The sequence below is a fragment of the Babylonia areolata genome, chromosome 12 (assembly GCF_041734735.1).
Source record: "Babylonia areolata isolate BAREFJ2019XMU chromosome 12, ASM4173473v1, whole genome shotgun sequence".
Lineage (NCBI taxonomy): Eukaryota > Metazoa > Mollusca > Gastropoda > Neogastropoda > Buccinidae > Babylonia > Babylonia areolata.
Genome location: NC_134887.1, coordinates 8,937,574 through 8,955,633, shown reverse-complemented (window position 1 = coordinate 8,955,633; position 18,060 = coordinate 8,937,574). Strand labels below are relative to the sequence as shown.

Genomic DNA, 18,060 nt, shown 5'->3' with positions numbered 1-18,060 from the left:
CAAAGAGGCGATAATAGTCAAACATGGAGTTTTTGTGTGCTTTTTGTTTGTTTGTTTGTTTAACATGATAGATGCATGTACACTTTGCTTTTTTTATTTGTTTTCTTCTTCTTCCTCTCCATCCTATCTTCTTCTGCGCTGTTCCAGAAGGACCAGTGGCCGTGTAGTTTCACTTCTACCTGCCACACCTCTCATCTGTGCCTTATACGCAACGCCTAAAACTTCTGCCACCACTGACCGACGACAGCAAGACGGTCACTGGCGATATGTCACTGACGATTGTCATGTCACAAACAATTGGCCAAGCCTCTCAGCTTGCTCATAAAACCTGCTCGGGCGTCACACTCGACAGTCGTGAGGGGGAATCAGGCAGAACTCACTAAACTGGAGTGCAACACTGTAGGGGGGTTTGGGGGGTGGGGGGGAATCAAATTTCAGCAGTGGCCGGCCCCTGCAGGTTAGCACGGAGCATCTTCTGCTCACTGACTCCGAAGCCAATGTGGTCCAGGTAGTTGTCCACTGACCCGTACCTGTGTCCACCACAGAAGTCGTCATCATCAGTTTTTGTTAGTTATCTATTTGTTTATTTATTAAGACGACTTGCTAAAGCGCATATTCTTGAAGCTCTGTGCGCTTTACAATAGCACTAAAACCACTCACTCAACCCCACACCCACCACAAACATACACATATCATTTGAAACATAAGTTGTCCACTGACCCGTACCTGTGTCCACCACAGAAGTCGTCATCATCAGTTTTTGTTAGTTATCTATTTGTTTATTTATTAAGACGACTTGCTAAAGCGCATATTCTTGAAGCTCTGTGCGCTTTACAATAGCACTAAAACCACTCACTCAACCCCACCCCCCACACCCACCACAAACATACACATATCATTTGAAACATAAAAGATATCATGCCATAAAATGAATCAAATAATATATCAAACATTGAAAAGTAAAAAACAAGAAATACAGATGTAGCCAAGCGCTCAGCTGACATAAAGCAACACCAGTCAGTTTTTGTTCCATTAGAAATAAATCATACCTGTGTAGACATTAGTCACGAATCAGTTTATGTTACACAAGAAATAAACTGTCACCTGTGTTGAGACACAAGTCATCCAGTCTTTGTCACACTAGAAATAAACCTCTAGAAATAAACCATAGATGTGCAGACATGAGTCAAAGGTCAGTTTTAAATTTGCACACACTGATGACTTGTAAACAAATCCAAGAAAGCACGCAGAGTTGGAAGCAAATTAAATTCAGAACATTATTAATTTATGTAGCCATGAAAGGGCTCTTTCATCAAATTCTGTTGACTGCCTTGCGACTGAGAAGAAACTGGGTTAGACGCCTTTGCTGATATGCAGTGATGCACTGTTCATGTGAACCAGTTACAGGGAAAATAACTAAACTCTCTGCCTGCTCACGAGCACAGCAACACACTCTGCATTTATTGGTCACTGTGGAGAGTGGAAAGGTCAGTTAATATATTCTTAGCGTATAACGATATTATGGAAATTAGGTTCCACTTCAAAACTTCAAAACTGTCTAAAGCCCCGATTGGGCTCCTTCGTTTGAAATGGTTGCAAACAGATGGGCCTCAACTGGAGTAAGTTAAAACACTTTACAGAACCCCTTCAGTGCCAGAGAATCTTATGAAAAAGTGTTCTCCCTTTGCCAGGGAATTTGAGGATTCAGGGGTAATATATATATATATATATATATATTTTTTTTTTAATCTAGTACAAAAACTATAGGAGAAACTGAAGCAATGTAAACACTTTCATAATGGAAGATGAACATGGATTCTAGATCTGGGATTTTCCCCCATTTATTTTGATTGTAGACAACTTTTCAGGACATTTCAAAGCAATGATAATTTTTGTGCATCAAAAAAATCTACTTCCACCTCTACAGAATGACATCCAAACAGAAAACAAAATACAACTGGAAAGAGCACGCTTTCGTCAGATCAAACCTGGAGAAGAACAGGCTGCATGTTTATGATAATCACACCACTTGTAGACAGGCAAGTGAATAACTGTCCGAACAATGTTAAACAAGGGTTCTGTCGAAATTTAAAAAAAAAAAAGTCAATCCTGTTCTCATAATCTGAGCAGTCTAACTTTTTTATTTTGTTTATTTTATTTTTTTTACACCAAAGAGTGTCCCCCTCTTTAGAGAAGGAAGCAGGGAGCTCTTTGATGACACTCTCCTCCTACTACCTGCAACTGAGCTCATCAAGTGTCTGCTGTGTATCTAGTTTGCCTGCTCTGCAAACGAGTCAATCTTTTGTTGGCATCAGTGATTTAAATTTAAATTTTTTAAATTTTTTTATTACATTCTACTTTATTTTTTTTAAACTCTGCACAGACATTACAATCCCTCAGCAAGTTTCTGGATGCAGACTTTTTGAAGATGAGTGAATGCTCCACCGAGTGCCTTGTATTTTCTGACACTGGCTCACACAAATTTGGCTTGGAACTTGAAAACACAGGTTTCCGGGCCTGACTAATCAATGCAGTAATGAAAACACAGGTTTCCGGGCCTGACTAATCAATACAGTAATGAAAACACAGGTTTCCGGGCCTGACTAATCAATACAGTAATGAATACACAGGTTTCCGGGCCTGACTAATCAATACAGTAATGAAAACACAGGTTTCCGGGCCTGACTAATCAATACAGTAATGAAAACACAGGTTTCTGGGCCTGACTAATCAATGCAGTAATGAAAACACAGGTTTCCGGGCCTGACTAATCAATACAGTAATGAAAACACAGGTTTCCGGGCCTGACTAATCAATACAGTAATGAAAACACAGGTTTCCGGGCCTGACTAATCAATACAGTAATGAAAACACAGGTTTCTGGGCCTGACTAATCAATACAGTAATGAAAACACAGGTTTCCGGGCCTGACTAATCAATACAGTAATGAAAACACAGGTTTCCGGGCCTGACTAATCAATACAGTGATGAATACAGAGCTAGACACTGGGTTTCGCATCCAAGAATGCTAAAGACGACCGACCTGAGACGCACCCTCCAGCACGACTTACGTCACGACAACCAGTGCAAGGATGAACTTGGGGAAAAGCTGAGAGGAATGGGCCCTGCCTTCCTGTACCAAGCCCTAGACACAGTGGACACAAATTCACCGCCACAATAGGACTTTTCAATATTAGCAATCCAATGGAACCCTCTAAAATTACATCTATATATGTGTATACATAAATGTGCGTACAATATATATGCTTGTGTGCACATGGTGTATATTAATTATCATCAAAACAAAGAAAGTAAGTATGCAAGTACCCACCGGTCTACTATGTACTGGAACATCAGCTCCATAGTTTCCGGTTTGGCAGTGGTGAACTCCTCACTCAGCTGTAAGTACTCCACTATGTCCCTGTGCAATTTGTCCTTGGCTGGCATCAGACCTTCCTACACACACACACACACACAGCACACACATGCACACACACACACACACACATGCATGCGCGAACACACACACACACACACACACACACACACATACATAACCAAACTGACAGATCTGGTACTTTTTCAACCAAAAAATTTTGCACGCAAAAACATCACTTAGTCCAAAAAGAACATTTCATCAATAAAATGTTTGACTCTTCCAACTTCTAATCTATCGTGTTATTTTGCATGATGGATCGAAATAATTTGACAAGACTGACAGTCACTGGACTAGAATACGTGCAAGATGCAGCTCCCATGGGCTGGCTCTACTATCACCACAACCAGCCACAGACTTCTGGTTTGGGAAGGTTAACTCACTCAGTACGGCCAGTCCTCTCTTCTCCTCTACACAGACCCATCGGATGTCCAGTGGGTGTCTAAATGACCCAACCTTTAGCTTCCGTCATCAGAATTGTGGTATTCTTTGTCAACATTCACCTCTTCAGTATAAGAGCCTTCTGCTTGCAATATTTTGATGATGGTAACTGGGGTGAAACGCTGTTAATGTCGTCTCTTTCGCCGTTCGTATGGAGAGAGTTAAATCAGCAGAAGGAAAGGACTGGGCCCCACCTTCCTATGCAGCAATGTGAAACTCTAGACACTGTGGATATGAATTCACTGCCCCGATGGCTATATAACTATAAGGCTATTGAACAACAAATAGTAAAGAGTGGTAACTCTCTCCATTCACAAGGTACACAACTTAAGTCAGTTCTGTATTGTCCATGTGTTCTGTGTGGGTTGTTCAGGATCAGAGAGGCTATGCCAGTCTTGAATAAAAGCTAATTTGTGTTTGCACATTTCTTCTGTCTTTGCTGCTGTGTGCACATGTCAAATGATCGGTATGAGGACAGGCCCTGGCGCTTCCTTTTTGAGGAAGTGTCTGGGTTTGTTCCAGTGTACCTTTTACTTACCTGTGTGCTAGCTGAATTGGTAGCATAAGCAGCACTGACTTGAAGTTGTGTACCTTGTGAATGGAGAGAGTCACCACTCTTTATTATTTGTTAATCATTTCATCTCCTGGCCTCATTTTTTGTTAATTATAAGGCTATTGAACTTTCAGTTTTACCCTTTATGTTTAACCCTTTCTACCCCACAACTACGTGCCTGCTACATCTCCCTGGAGTAGCTCTACATGTAGTTTATTATATATTAAAAAAAAGTGGTTCACTAAAACGGCTGTAACTTACTTATTTCAAAACACAATGTCACCAAGCTTTCAGGAAGGGTTGGGAAGTGAATGTCACTTTCATCAATGAAACCACCACTATCATCTTCATCACAGCTGTCATAATTCATAAACAGCCTAAATGCTTGTTTTGCAGCAAGTCTCCTTTTTTCCTACGTCAACGATGATATTTTTTGAGAAAATAACTCAGTGAAAATCAAGCTGAGAATTGTTTATTTGACTGGTCAAACAACCTTTCATTTTCTCCGTTTCCAGAGTCTGTCAATGGTTCAGCTTAGAATAGAAAGTTACCAACTGTACCAAGTAAGAATAAACTAAACTAGAACAGTTTTACACATACCTGGTCCACAGGGGAAGTAATCGTGGCACAAGTTAACTTGTACAGGTCTGCAGTGACATACATGTGTGAATTTAACCCACCAGCAATGACGATGTCACCACATGCTCACTCACCTCAGAGAGGGCGTAGTCAGCAACAATCTCCTCAATGGATTTCCCCTGGCAGTAGAGCACCAGAGCACTGACGATGCCCGTGCGGTCCTTGCCGTGTGCGCAGTTGACCAGGGCCGGCAGCTGGTCCTTTCTGCTCAGCAGCTTCAGAGCTGTCGACACAGTCATCAACTGTTTCAGCCACGGATGCAAGAGAAGTGGCTGGAAACAGCAACCAACCAACTTTACCAAGCCCAACAGGAGAAAGCTGGCACAATGGTTAATGCACTTGTCTGCTAATACAGTGTCTGTCCGTAAAGGTCTGGGTTCGAATCTCGGTCTGGCCCTTTCTCCCCAAGTTTTAAGTGGAAAATTAAAGTGAGTGTATTAGTCATTTGGGTGGGACAAAAAGCTGAGGTCCCATGCGCAACACTGGTGCACTGAAAAAGAACCTGTGGCAACGCAACTGTTATCCTCTGGTAAAACTATGTCAACGAAATCCACTCTGATAGACGTTGCATGTGTGTACAACAAATGCACTCAAGGGCCTGAATCAACACATTAGTTATGCTGCTGGTCAGGCATCTGCCAGGCAGATCTGGTATAGTTTATACAGATGTATCAGAACGCAGTGGTGTCTCCTTGAGAAAATTAAACTGCCAACACACTGATGAAGCAAGTGAATTGTTGGACACAGCAATAAACTTCCCCAAGTTTCGTTTATTTATTTACAGTCTGTTCATCTAAGATGATAATATTAGACTGAAAATAAATGATATTATTATTATTATTTGGATGATTATCATTTCTATCACAATGATGATTGTTATTATTAATTAGAAATTGACATTTCGGTATATTCGAATGAAAAGGGGGGTGGTTGAGGTGGAGGGGGGTGGGGGGGTCAAGGGGGAAGGGACTAAGAAAGGAAGAGAGAGAGAGAGAGATTGGGAGATAGAGAGAGAGAATAGAATGTGGAAAAGATAGAGTACAAAATCTAAAATGGAGAGGGTGAGTGTCAGTGATTGGAGAAAGAAAAAACATAATACTGGAAGGGTGTGTGTGAGAGGCGGGACGGGGGAAGCTGGATTAGGACAAAAAAATTATCAATAATCAAATATTGTATGCACTACTTCTGTAGATTATTATTTGAAAAGAGGTTCATGTGGGGACCTACAATACACAACCAACTGGACTATTTAATACATAACTAGCTAACTTTAATAAAGAACAGTTTGAAATATATAACTTTTTTCAAAAAATGTTAATATTTGAAATGGGTAACTCGTGTTCCGTAATTTCTGGAGGCAAAAAAGGTTTCATTACTAAACAGCGGGTTAAAACATGCTCTACCGTTAAACGTTCCTTGCAAATGCATTTAATATTTTCACAACATTTTGTGTATGGGGCATTTAGTAATAACCTAAATGCCATGCTCTTAACAGCCCTGCCAGTTTTTTTTTTAGCATTTAATAAGGCAGAAGTGTTAACTTCTAAAGACAGAAAGGAATTTTGCATATTTCTTTCAACAATATTACACATTTCAGATGATGATAAATGATGAGGAAGTTCAATTGCATTTGAAACGTTTTTAGCTCCAAGCTGTGCAAGATGATCTGCACGTTCATTAGAGAAAAGCTCACAGTGTGAGGGAATCCAGCACATTTTAATATTAGTTCATCTCATTTGAATACAGTGAATCAAAAATCTTATTTCAAAAATGATGTTATAATTAATGTTCGTACAACCTGATTTGATAGACTGCAGAACTGATTTTGAATCAACACAAAATAAAACATTAATCTAGGGGCATATCAATTAGATATGTTAATGCCATAAGGACGGCAATTAATTCAGCTGTAAAAATTGACAAGCCCTTTCCAATATGATATGACTTTTCAATTTCCAAAGCAGGAATTGCACATCCAGAACCAGCAAACTGATTTTCTAGAAGAGAACCATCTGTATATATTCTGAAGAGGTGGGGGTACGTTTCAGACAAGTGTGATTTGACTCGAGAAGCTAGTATATTGGGATTTTCATCTTTCTTAGTGTCACAATACTGAATGTCAATATTCACCAAGCATAACACTGTTAACAGCTACATACAGAAACACGCACACACAAAGGGAAACAAGTTATCCTCAATCAGACCTGCTGCCCTTGCCTTTTGGTCTGTCATAAAAATTGTTCTTTGAAAATAATGTCTAGGTTTTTATCTGAACTTTGTTAAAACATTCACTGTTTGTTCTGTCAGAAGTAGCCCGATTATTAACTCACGATGAAAACAATTAACGTCACCCAAAGTTTCTGTGCCATCTTGCCTTGATGAATAAAGTATGTGTAATTAAAACCACATTTAATTGGATGAACGCTGAAAACTGAAAACAATTAACGTCACCCAAAGTTTATGTGCCATCTCGCATTGATGAATAAAACCACATTTAACTGGACAGATGCTGAAAACTGCCTTCCTCTATCAACAATAGTATCAGGCCACGTAAATAATCTTCTGTTTTCACAGAACAATTAAACTTTTCACTGGTCAGGAAGAGAAGCTGCACAGGCAGCAGTCTTGTGGTTCTTAATTTATACTGTACTGGCCATTCCAACCAACACTGGAGAACAAGACCATTGCAGTCACTGTGTTCTTCCATGTTCTGTGGAACAGTAAAATTACAGTCCAATCTTTTGAGTTTTTGAGAAATGCATACATGCTGGACAGTAATGACCCTTTAGTCAATCAAATCAAATCAAATCAAATTATGGTGCTTAGACTTAGAGCCTTGCCAACCACTGAGGCCATCTCAAGGCTATCACCACGTTGATACCTATTACAAGTCAGGGTAAAAAAAAATTTTTTTTTTAAATCCAGTAAAAAATAATCACCGCTTTAAGCTTTCCATTCTAAGTTTAAAAACCTTCCATAGTTTAAAACCTTCAGATCTGATTAAAAATGTTCACTTCTTTCAAGAAGTTCATCAGCACCCACAAATGGACATCACGAAACCAAGTCTTCAGAGAAACCGCCGTGTAATGTCTGTGTCTAACGTCATGCAGATCCCAACGGTCAAGGAGCACATGTGACCCTTTAGTCCATTTTTCTAAGAATAGTAATTTTGTAAACATTAAGTGATGCAACCTGTCTGATCATATGAGGCACTTTTTTTTTTTTTAAATCACAAACTGATCATGAGAAATATACTGTGTGATTTATAGGAAAATGCCTATTGTATTGATGTGTGTGTGTGTGTGTGTGTGTGTGTGTGTGCGCATTTTACATAAAAAAAAGATATATATATATGATTTATTTGTTGGATGTTTTTATTTGTTTATACTGTTGTACAATATTGTCTTATTGCGTGCATGCATGTGTACGTGCATACGTGCGTGTGTGTGTGTGTGTGTGTATGGTTTTAAACACATACAATTTATTTGCTGGATGTTTTTTTGTTTTTTTTGTTTACATTGTTCATGTGCATGTGTGTGCGTGCGTGCGTGTGCGAGTGTGTGTGTGTGAGATGTCTTTGATATACCTGTACAATTAAAGTAACAACAGCAACAACAGCACTTTTAGTGTTCCAGTTGAGTTCAATGCACCCCTCCCACTTAAGCATATTAACAATACATTTTCAATGCTCAATGTATGACCAATGCCATCCAATGAAGGCAGAAGATACAATAAATATGAACAAATTATGCATACCTGCACATATACTTCTTTGGCTGAAGTCAATCATATCTTTGTACTGCCCAACCAAGCCTGTCTTATTTATTACCGTTTGCGCAATCAGACGAATAAAGTTTTTGTACCCTGTGCAACAAAAGCTGTCATAGAGGTAGACAAAAATGGAGTACAGCTTTATGTACCACGGCAATCTGCAGATGATTTTCAGAATGTAGTAAGCAGTGAAAAAGTCTATCAGATAATGTCTGTAATCGGAGGGTCCCGTCTCCACTGTGGTAACTGGTTCAACTGTTACTGGTTCGTCATGTCGGAAGTTTCTACCGAAGGGCAGCTTTACAGTGTACAGCTGGTACTCCGCATCCAGACGGGTTGCCTTATGGCTCTTCTGGTACTCATGCTTTGAACGACAGTCAACAATGCATTTAATGCCCAGCTGATACTTGATAGCACGTAAATCTGTCTCCGAAACGTTGTCTGGCTTCGCTGATCTGAACACCGCAGGATCTTTTTTTAAGCTATCCTGCGAACCACACAGAAATCTGAAATTATCTACGGACCCGACACTCCTGGATGGCTGTGCTGGCAACGGGTAAATGGTATGGGAATGCTTGTATCCCTGTCTCAAACTGTTCACTGCAACCATCTTAGAGTTCTCCATGATGGACCTTTGCCCTGCTATCATTCGACTAAAGTGCAGTCGGCACCACATAATGATGAACTGGCCCACGTAAAAATAGATGACCCAAAGCGTGGGCCTTGGCTAGCCAACTCCCTCATATTCGCCACAGTTGCCAAGGGGGGTAATGCTGTGAACGTCGCGACGATCAACATGTCTGACAAGAGCGATGCCGAGTCGACGGACTCGGTGGAAGAAATCATCACTGTTCGACAACTGCCAGTGCCTCGGTTGAAGCAACTGAGAGAGGATCCAGTTTTTATTAGGACAGCGCTGGATCGTGACAGTGGTCGTGGATCTGAAAGAGTAAGTCAGTGGACTTAAACACTTGCAACAGGTGGTTGAAAACAAAAGTAAATCCGTATGAAGGCAGTAATCGCAGCGTTTTAATTAAGCCTCCGTGTGAGGATCACAGTGCCAATGTAAGACATTGTCACATGTAAATGCTGTGTATGGTAAAGCGCATCAACAGCACTAAACAGGTAGATATGTCAAGGTTATGATATGGTTTGGTTTTGCTTTGAATCCACAGTAAATAACACGGTCAGCAACACGAGTGCAAGACAATGGAAGACTCGATCGAACTTACTTTATTTCAGACGAATGGTATCATTTCCCAAACAAAGGCTGTTGTGTTTTTGTGTTTGATGGCCTCTGGTGTGAAAAGTTTACATCTTATTTTATTAATGGTGATTAGGAAATACTTTACGCATGTGTATACATGGGCTTGTATGTGTGTTTATAAATGTGACTTGTCAGAGAATTATTAATTAAATTTTAATGTGAGTTTTTGTGACTTGGTTTGTGCCCAGATATACGAGTAAGAGATCAATTATTAATTAAAATTTAATGTGTGTTTTTGTGACTTGGTTTGTGCCCCGATAGACGGTGAATATTGATATGAAAACATTGAAACAGTATTACAGAATAACATTACAGTTTATATGTAAACATATGTGATAAGAGTTCAGTAACTGCATGGTAGATCAAAATCAAAGATTTATTTTGTGCATGTAAGATACAGACTGCTAGCAGCATAACAAGTCTTCATTGATTTTACATGTTGATCATGCCTGAATGATAGCTTCATTATCAATTAACTTTTTTTGGTTTTGTATATATATATGTAACTTCTGCTGTCATACTGGAATGCCACCCACTACAAAGGTATTTTCATCTGGCTCACCCATGCGATGTCTCCAGATGTCTTCATTCTCTCAGATTGGTTTTATCTGGTCAAGAGTTTGCTTTCACTAAGTGATTTGGCTTTATGGTTTAATAGATAGAGTTGAGGTAGCTATGGCTCATCCAATACTTTTTACATTAAATGAATAGTGTATGTTGAGAATTTTTTTAATTTAAATGTCATGCTTCAAGTTGTCACAGAGGCTGCCATTTTACATATGGTTTTGACATTACAAGTCTGGAGATTCACTTTCGCTTTGGGCTGACTTCAGAAACACCAAAACAAATTTGTAAAAAAAAAAATTAAAAAAAAACCTAAAAAAAAATACAGTGCAAGAACACAGAAACACGCCAAAACAAATTTGTTTGAAAAAATACTGTGCAAAAACTGAAAAAATACTGTGCAAGAACATTGGGAAAGAAAAGAAAAAGAAAAAAAACACTGTTCAAGTTCTGTGTTGAATTGGATTTGGGCTTAGTTCGATACAAATTTGAACCCAATTTAATAGAAGAAGAGTTAAAACAAGCGGCTGAAACATCAACAAGACTGACAAAGTTGTGAGTGCCCATGTAGAAACACTGTCATGGCTTTTGAGAACAATAAACGTGACGGGCGTGTACTCTGAATCACAGAATTAACATCTGTTGTTTCCCACTGTTGTTTGAAACAGAGCAATTCTGGACAGTTGGCTTTGTGCTCAGTCGATGTGACGTCACACAGTTGATTTCTTTTTGTTTCCTTTCTTGAGAGCCAATTAAGCCCATTACTGTTGTTTTTCATGGTAATGCAATTATTTACCCATTTGCCAGGTTCTTAGAGCATGATGCTTTTGCACTTTGTGTCCTCTTTAAAGCCTAGTATCCACCCACCCCCAGCCTCCTCAATCCTAGCTGTCCTGATCACTCCAGCTGTTTCTGTCTGCCTGTCTGTCTTCTTTTTTTTCTTTTTTCTTCTTCTTTTTTTCCCCCCATTTTGCCAGCCACAGTCTTTAACCAATGTGGGACTGATTTCCAGACATTTAGATCCTCCACTTCATCCAAAAGGAGAAGAAAATGGTAGACAGTCCGACTGGCCGCGTTAGAGAACCACAGGTTGTAAACCATATTATGTGCTGTTATTTACAGAATCAACAGTATCATTGATATAATGTGCTGTTATTTACAGTACCAACAGTATCATCGATATAAATTATAATGTGCTGTTATTTACAGTATCATTGATATTATGTGCTGTTATTTACAGTATCAACAGTATCATTGATACAATGTGCTGTTATTTACAGTATCATTGATATGATGTGCTGTTATGTATTATGTTGTATTTATATTATTTTCTATATTTACAGAGTACATAGCAACATTGCTATATTTTGTTCTTGAAAAAAAAAAAGGGTGGGGAGTAATGGGGGAGGTGGGCGGGGGTGGGGGCTGTTTGAATGCAGGACTTTCAGTTTTGTAATCTGAAATCTATTGTTTCTATTATCATTTATAGGTTGACCACATCAGTAGATTTTCGAAGAATATTTTACATGTTTAATTTGTTTTGCACTGCTTTTTTCAAGACAAAAAATATGATTTTCATTAGGACTTAATTTTTTTTTTCAGGATTAAAGGGTTGTTAGGATTAGGTGTGGGTATGAATATTTTACAGCCCTTAGAAAACTTATGTCTTATTTTAAAAAGTGTCACTGAGTAACAGTATTTAAAAATTTGTATCCCCAGTTTTATCCATTTCTGGTGCTGTAATTAGCATTTACAGATGAATTAGTATGTACATGCATGTGTGTTGTTGTGTGTGTGTGTGTGTGAGTGTGTGTGTGTGAGTGTGTGTGTGTGTGTGTGTGTGTGTGTGTGTGTGTTTTGAAAAAATGTTTACAATGAAACTAAATGTTCTATGTTGCTTGATTAAGTGAGTTATTTAAATCTATTTTCCCTGAGGCTGGAGATAGAGATCTTGATTTCTAAGGCTTCTTCCCCGAAGTAGTTCAGGGCTAGAACACATTATCCTGTGAAATGGGTCTTGCTCCCAGATATGAAGGGAGAGACAGAGAGCAATAAGAGAAGAATCAGCAGGTGATGGGAGAATGAATTAGCAAAATAAAACCATAACTGAAGAAAACCATAAATATGGTATTGTGTATTGTATTCACTTTGTATACAGTAAGACCATATAAAGTAAACTATATGTTGCGGATTTGCTCTGAATTTTTGTTGAATTAAGATGTGAAAATATTTTTTAAATGCTCTTCTTTGCAGACCAAAGATTCCAGCCGAGACGGGTCATCAGCTGCCCCCTTCCCGCCCATCATCCGCCTCAACGTGGGGGGGCACCTGTACATGACCCGACTCTCCACACTCCTCAAGTACTCCGACTCCATGCTGGCGGCCATGTTCAGCGGCCGCCACCAGGTGGACCAAGACAAGGATGGTAACTACTTCCTGGACAGCAACGGCCACATCTTCGGCCAGATTCTGGAGTTTCTGAGGAACGGCAGCCTTCCAGAGAAAAAGGACACGCTCATGGTCTACAGAGATGCCAACTACTACGGCCTGCATGAGCTGGTGGACAAGCTGTCGCTGAGGCCGGAAATCGCCGCCTACACAGTGAGGGAGGCGCAGAAAGCTCAGTTCCCCAACTACGCCGAAGTGCGGGAGCTGGTCATACGCACAGCCATCGTCAACGCTTCCGTCAACCGCGTGGGCGAGGTCAACATCTACGCCTTCCGGAAGGAGTTTGTGCCCAAAGCGCACAACTTCAACACCCTGCACGCGTGCATCGCGGACCAGGCGCACGTCATTGTGGGTCCGTGGGAGTCGGCGGCCGACGAGGAGAACTTTGTGCGCTGCTTGGAAACCGACCTGGTGGAGGATGGCTACAACGTCAAGCCTCACGAAGCCAAGCGCAAGTGCCGCTACTACAATGGCCAGACGTGCCAGAAGTTCATCTTCAGGGTCACCATTATATTTGACTAGTGGAATGGGAGGCGCCCAGGCAGAATCGGTTAGGTTTACGTTGGGACTTCTGATCCACCAGTGATTAGGGTTCAAGGTCCCCCTGTTTCGGCATGGTGGTGGTGTCCGTGGGGAAAACCACTTTATTCTGATTTTCCTCATTCCACCAGGTTGGAATGAATGGGTACCCGACTTCACTTGGGGAAGATTAAAATGGTGGACAGAAAGGATTTGGCCCCGTCTTCCTATGCTGATTCTTAGATGCAGTGGATAAATATGAATTCACCGCCATGATGTCAGAAAAAGACTATGGGACTTAACGTTTTATTTTTAGTGGGATGTATACATTTTGTAAGAGGTGATTTAATTGGTGGAATCTGAATCTTACTCTCTCTTTTTCTCTCTCCACTGCCTTTTGTTTTGGGAAGAATATGGGAGAAAAAAAAAGAAAAAAAAAATTTCAGTCTCTCTCTTTCTCATTTTTGTTGATTGGAAAAAATGACAGTTTACTGTCAAAGGGGGTATTTTAAAACAATGTTTAAGGAAGCAAAGACAAAATCTCCATAGTTGTAAATATAAAAAAGGAAATTAAAGTTTGTCCCTCATTTACTGACAATGGGCTTTGTTTTCTTGAAAACCTTATCGGAATGTCCAAGCAAGCCAAAACAAAAGCCTTGAATGAAAAAAGTATGCTTATGTAAGAAACAAAAAAGCAGAGCAAATTAATCTATTAAGAATGTGTTTGCTTTAACCTCTGGAGTAGTTTTATTCAAAATACCACTTCTATGTTCATTTCATAAGACATTCTATGCACATAGTTCTTGGGGATTTTTTAGCATACATGAAAGATTCACCGTATAGATTATTGCATGTGTGTTTTCCTCCTTATGCATACCTGTAATTAATAGTATCTTTACGGAGACCATGGTGAAGGTAAACATAATTTATAGTGATCTCGAGTTTTTAACTTTTTTTTTCCAAGTACTGGTGTAAAGGGTGGACGTTTCCTGATTTGATAATTATGTCTGGTGATCAAACTGAAAACATTTTAGCATATATGCTGATTGTTTACAACTTTTTTTTTCATAGTATAGATATACACATTTTAAAAAACAGTTTTCTGAACCACAGTGTTCTGTTGTTGTTGTTGTTTTTTTGTTTTGTTTTTTGTTTTGTTTTGTGTGTGTTTTTTCCTATTAAAAGTTATTTTGTAAAACAGAACCAAAGTTCCAAAAAGGAATCGAAACTGTTAGGATTTTATTACCTTGGATGACTATCAATTGATAGAAAATCTTCAAAACAGTAATATATGTATATGATATGATATTATCATGATAATAATAGTGATAATAATAACCCCCACCCAACTCACACACATCCACAAACGGTATCAAATTTATCAAATTCAGGTTGGTTCGCGAGACAGCTAGATTGCCCCACATATAAAATATGTAAAAGGATGTAGAATACATAAACATCAAGTAAAAGCCATCCATAGTGAATTCAGAATATGCCATTTAAAGGCCATCTGAAAGAGGTGCCATGACAGAATCAGACTCCTGATCCAATGTTCACCGATGAACAGGATTCGAATCTCTGTTCCTGCATGGTGGTGTGCCCTTTGGGAAAAGGCAGTTAACTCTCTCCATACGAATGGCGAAAGAGACGACATTAACAGCGTTTCACCCCAATTACCATCATCAAAACATTGCAAGCGGAAGGCTCTTATACTGAAGAGGTGAATGTTGACAAAGAATACCACAATTCTGACGACGGAAGCTAAAGGTTGGGTCATTCAGACACCCACTGGACATCCGAGGGGTGTGTGCAGAGGAGAAGAGAGGACTGGCCGTACTGAGTGAGTTAACTCTGATTTTCCTCACTCCACTCAGTCAGGTGTGAACAGGTACCCCACTTCAGTTTTGTAAAGTCGAAGTCAGTAGAAGGAAAGGGTTGGGCGCCCTGGCTTCCTTAACCCTTTCACCGCCATGGTCACATTTCGGCACCAGCTAGGTAAAGCACCCATGTCACTGAAATGCAACCAGATGATTGGCCTTTTGTGCATTAACCTAATGCTCTTAATTTTCAGTGGTATGATTGGCCTTTTTTTTTTCAACTCATCACAGGGGAATCCCCAGCTGTTCTTAGACACCATCTTTTCTGTGGTTCCTGCACAAGGTTAATTTGCACTCTAAACTGACTGGCGGTGAAAGGGTTAAATTCCAAAGCCCTAGCGACACAGTGGGTTTGAATTTACTGTCCCGATGGCTGTAAAAGGCTATGGGGCCTTTGACCTTGTACTTTGCACCGTGTGCTGTCTGCTCTATCACCGCGACAGTGTTGTTTGATCATGGCGATGTGCTTCACATCTTTGATACATTGGGGAGCTGTGTCCGGGGCAGTAGGAGTGAGGGGGGAGGGGGGGGGGGGGGGGAGCTGGGAAGAGAGGGGAGTCATAGACATGGTGAATCAGTTGCTCGTTTTTCTTGTTTATTGGACACCATACAGTAAGAAGTACTTTTTTTCCTTCGGTCTGTTTGGATGGTAATGCTAACAGTGCTTTTCCTCGGTCCATTTGGATAGTAATAGTAGTTTTCCTCGGTCCGTTTGGATAGTAATAGTAGTTTTCCTCGGTCCATTTGGATAGTAATAGTAGTTTTCCTCAGTCCATTTGGATAGTAATAGTAGTTTTCCTCGGTCCATTTGGATAGTAATAGTAGTTTTCCTCGGTCCGTTTGGATAGTAATTAATACTGACAGTTCTTTTCCCTTGTCTGTTTGGATGGTAATGCTAACAGTACTTTTCCTTGGTCCATTTGGATAGCACGAGTACTTTTCATTGGTCCATTTGGATAGCACGAGTACTTTTCATTGGTCCATCATGCGCTTGGCACACAAGCATAACTCTTAGTGGTGGATCTTTTTGTCTCTAGCAGTGTAGTGATAATGTCTTGGGTTTTTTGAGGTTGTTTTTTTGTTTCTTTGACTCATTCCAGGTTCACAAACAGTGGTTCTTTGTTCCCTCCCCCGCCGCCCTCCCCCGCCCCCCCCCCCAACCTTCCTCATCTCCACCCCCCACCCCCCCTCTCTAAACGGGGCTCCTTCGGTCGCATGAAGTTATCCCAACAGTTCTGTTTTCCTCTTTCCTCCCACCAACTCCCCTGCACCCTCTCCATGCCTACAGCCCCGCCCCCCCACCTCCCTTCTTTCTACCTCACAGCCATGATCCTTCACTCTAACCTCCCCCCCCGCCCCGGCCCCCCTGGTCTCCCCCCTCGCCCCCCCCCCCCCCCCCAACCACCACACATTCCCTTCCCGTCTCTGTCCATCTTTCTCCCTGTCATTCCATCATCATCATCATCACACAAGTTATACAAGTGTACTCTGATTCTCTCTCGTCTCATGGCTCTCACCATCATGTTCGTATATATATATATATATATATATATATATATATATATATACATCTTTGGGGATGAATTCTGCTGTGCAGGTCATCAACCATAATAATTTGAAATTTAGATACTTGGGGACCAAATTCAGCTGTGATGTAAATTTATTTCATTATTTCTTTCATTCATTGATTTCTTTTTTTCTTTTCTTTTTTGGAAACTTATTTTAAGTCATCTCTGCAAATCTTTGCAGAACTCTGTGTATAAATGGATACAACTGCTGAGAATGAGAGAATGAATAGAAGCAAAAAAGCTGTTATGAAAATCAGTTCTTGTATATATGCATGCATTAAAAAAAATTTTTTTTTTTAAACAACCATGTTACTTATGGACAGTTTAGTCTATTCTGTCCCAAACCTTATTCCTTACAGATAGATGTAGAAATACAAAACAGGATTTGTTTGAGGGAGGGAGGATGTTACCAGGGTTATGAGAGTGACAGTCATCTAGAGTTACAGGAGATATGAATGTTACAAAATGAGCGATGGCTACAAGTCATTTCCTGTGGTGCTTGAGTGGGGGATTGGCATGGGGAGGGTGGTGGAGTAGGGGAGGAGGAGGAGGAGGAGGGAGGTGGGCATGAATGTTGATATTAGGGTTTCTACTGCCTCTCTCCACACACACACACACATATATCTCTCTGTATATATCTATATTCTCTCTTTCTCTCCATCCATATATATAAATATATATATATATATATATATATATATATATATATAGAGAGAGAGAGAGAGAGAGAGAGAGAGAGAGAGATGTATAATGTATAGATGTATAAAATCAAGTGCTTCATCTAGTAATACAGAGGAACAGACAAAACTGTGCCAAATCTGTATCAAGAATAAATACTGGATCTCTTCATTACAATATTTCCTTGTAGAAAACAGTGTTACAGGACACTCTGAACTGGTCACCTCACACTTCAAAGAAAATGTCTGATGGTGGTCAGTGTGCATTTTGTTAGGTTTTTATCAAACTTACGCCTTACT

General features: G+C 40.0%; 2 protein-coding genes across 2 annotated transcripts; one reads left to right on the top strand and one right to left on the bottom strand.

Moving 5' to 3' along the window:
* Nucleotides 1-427: 427 nt before the first annotated feature.
* On the bottom strand, nucleotides 428-9,509 carry LOC143288275 (uncharacterized). Its single transcript, XM_076596622.1, has 4 exons — nucleotides 8,826-9,509; nucleotides 5,144-5,292; nucleotides 3,332-3,456; nucleotides 428-530 (listed from the first exon to the last, which is right to left on the bottom strand). Exons 1-4 carry the CDS (start codon nucleotides 9,487-9,489, stop codon nucleotides 428-430), a joined length of 1,041 nt encoding a protein of 346 aa, XP_076452737.1. The 5' UTR covers nucleotides 9,490-9,509.
* Nucleotides 9,510-9,615: 106 nt separating this feature from the next.
* On the top strand, nucleotides 9,616-14,643 carry LOC143288044 (BTB/POZ domain-containing protein KCTD7-like). The gene is made up of 2 exons (XM_076596308.1): nucleotides 9,616-9,789; nucleotides 12,925-14,643. Exons 1-2 carry the CDS (start codon nucleotides 9,637-9,639, stop codon nucleotides 13,639-13,641), a joined length of 870 nt encoding a protein of 289 aa, XP_076452423.1. The 5' UTR covers nucleotides 9,616-9,636; the 3' UTR covers nucleotides 13,642-14,643.
* Nucleotides 14,644-18,060: the final 3,417 nt, after the last annotated feature.

Excerpts from the sequence above, each read along its gene's own strand:
- LOC143288275 (XM_076596622.1), bottom strand. The coding sequence starts at position 9,489 with ATGATAGCAGGGCAAAGGTCCATCATGGAGAACTCTAAGATGGTTGCA. Across the intron at positions 3,457-5,143 it reads CTGACTACGCCCTCTCTGAG|GAAGGTCTGATGCCAGCCAA; the intron begins GTGAGTGAGCAT and ends GTGTGTGTGTAG. Across the intron at positions 531-3,331 it reads TTCCAGTACATAGTAGACCG|GTACGGGTCAGTGGACAACT; the intron begins GTGGGTACTTGC and ends TGGTGGACACAG.
- LOC143288044 (XM_076596308.1), top strand. The coding sequence starts at position 9,637 with ATGTCTGACAAGAGCGATGCCGAGTCGACGGACTCGGTGGAAGAAATC. Across the intron at positions 9,790-12,924 it reads GTGGTCGTGGATCTGAAAGA|ACCAAAGATTCCAGCCGAGA; the intron begins GTAAGTCAGTGG and ends TCTTCTTTGCAG.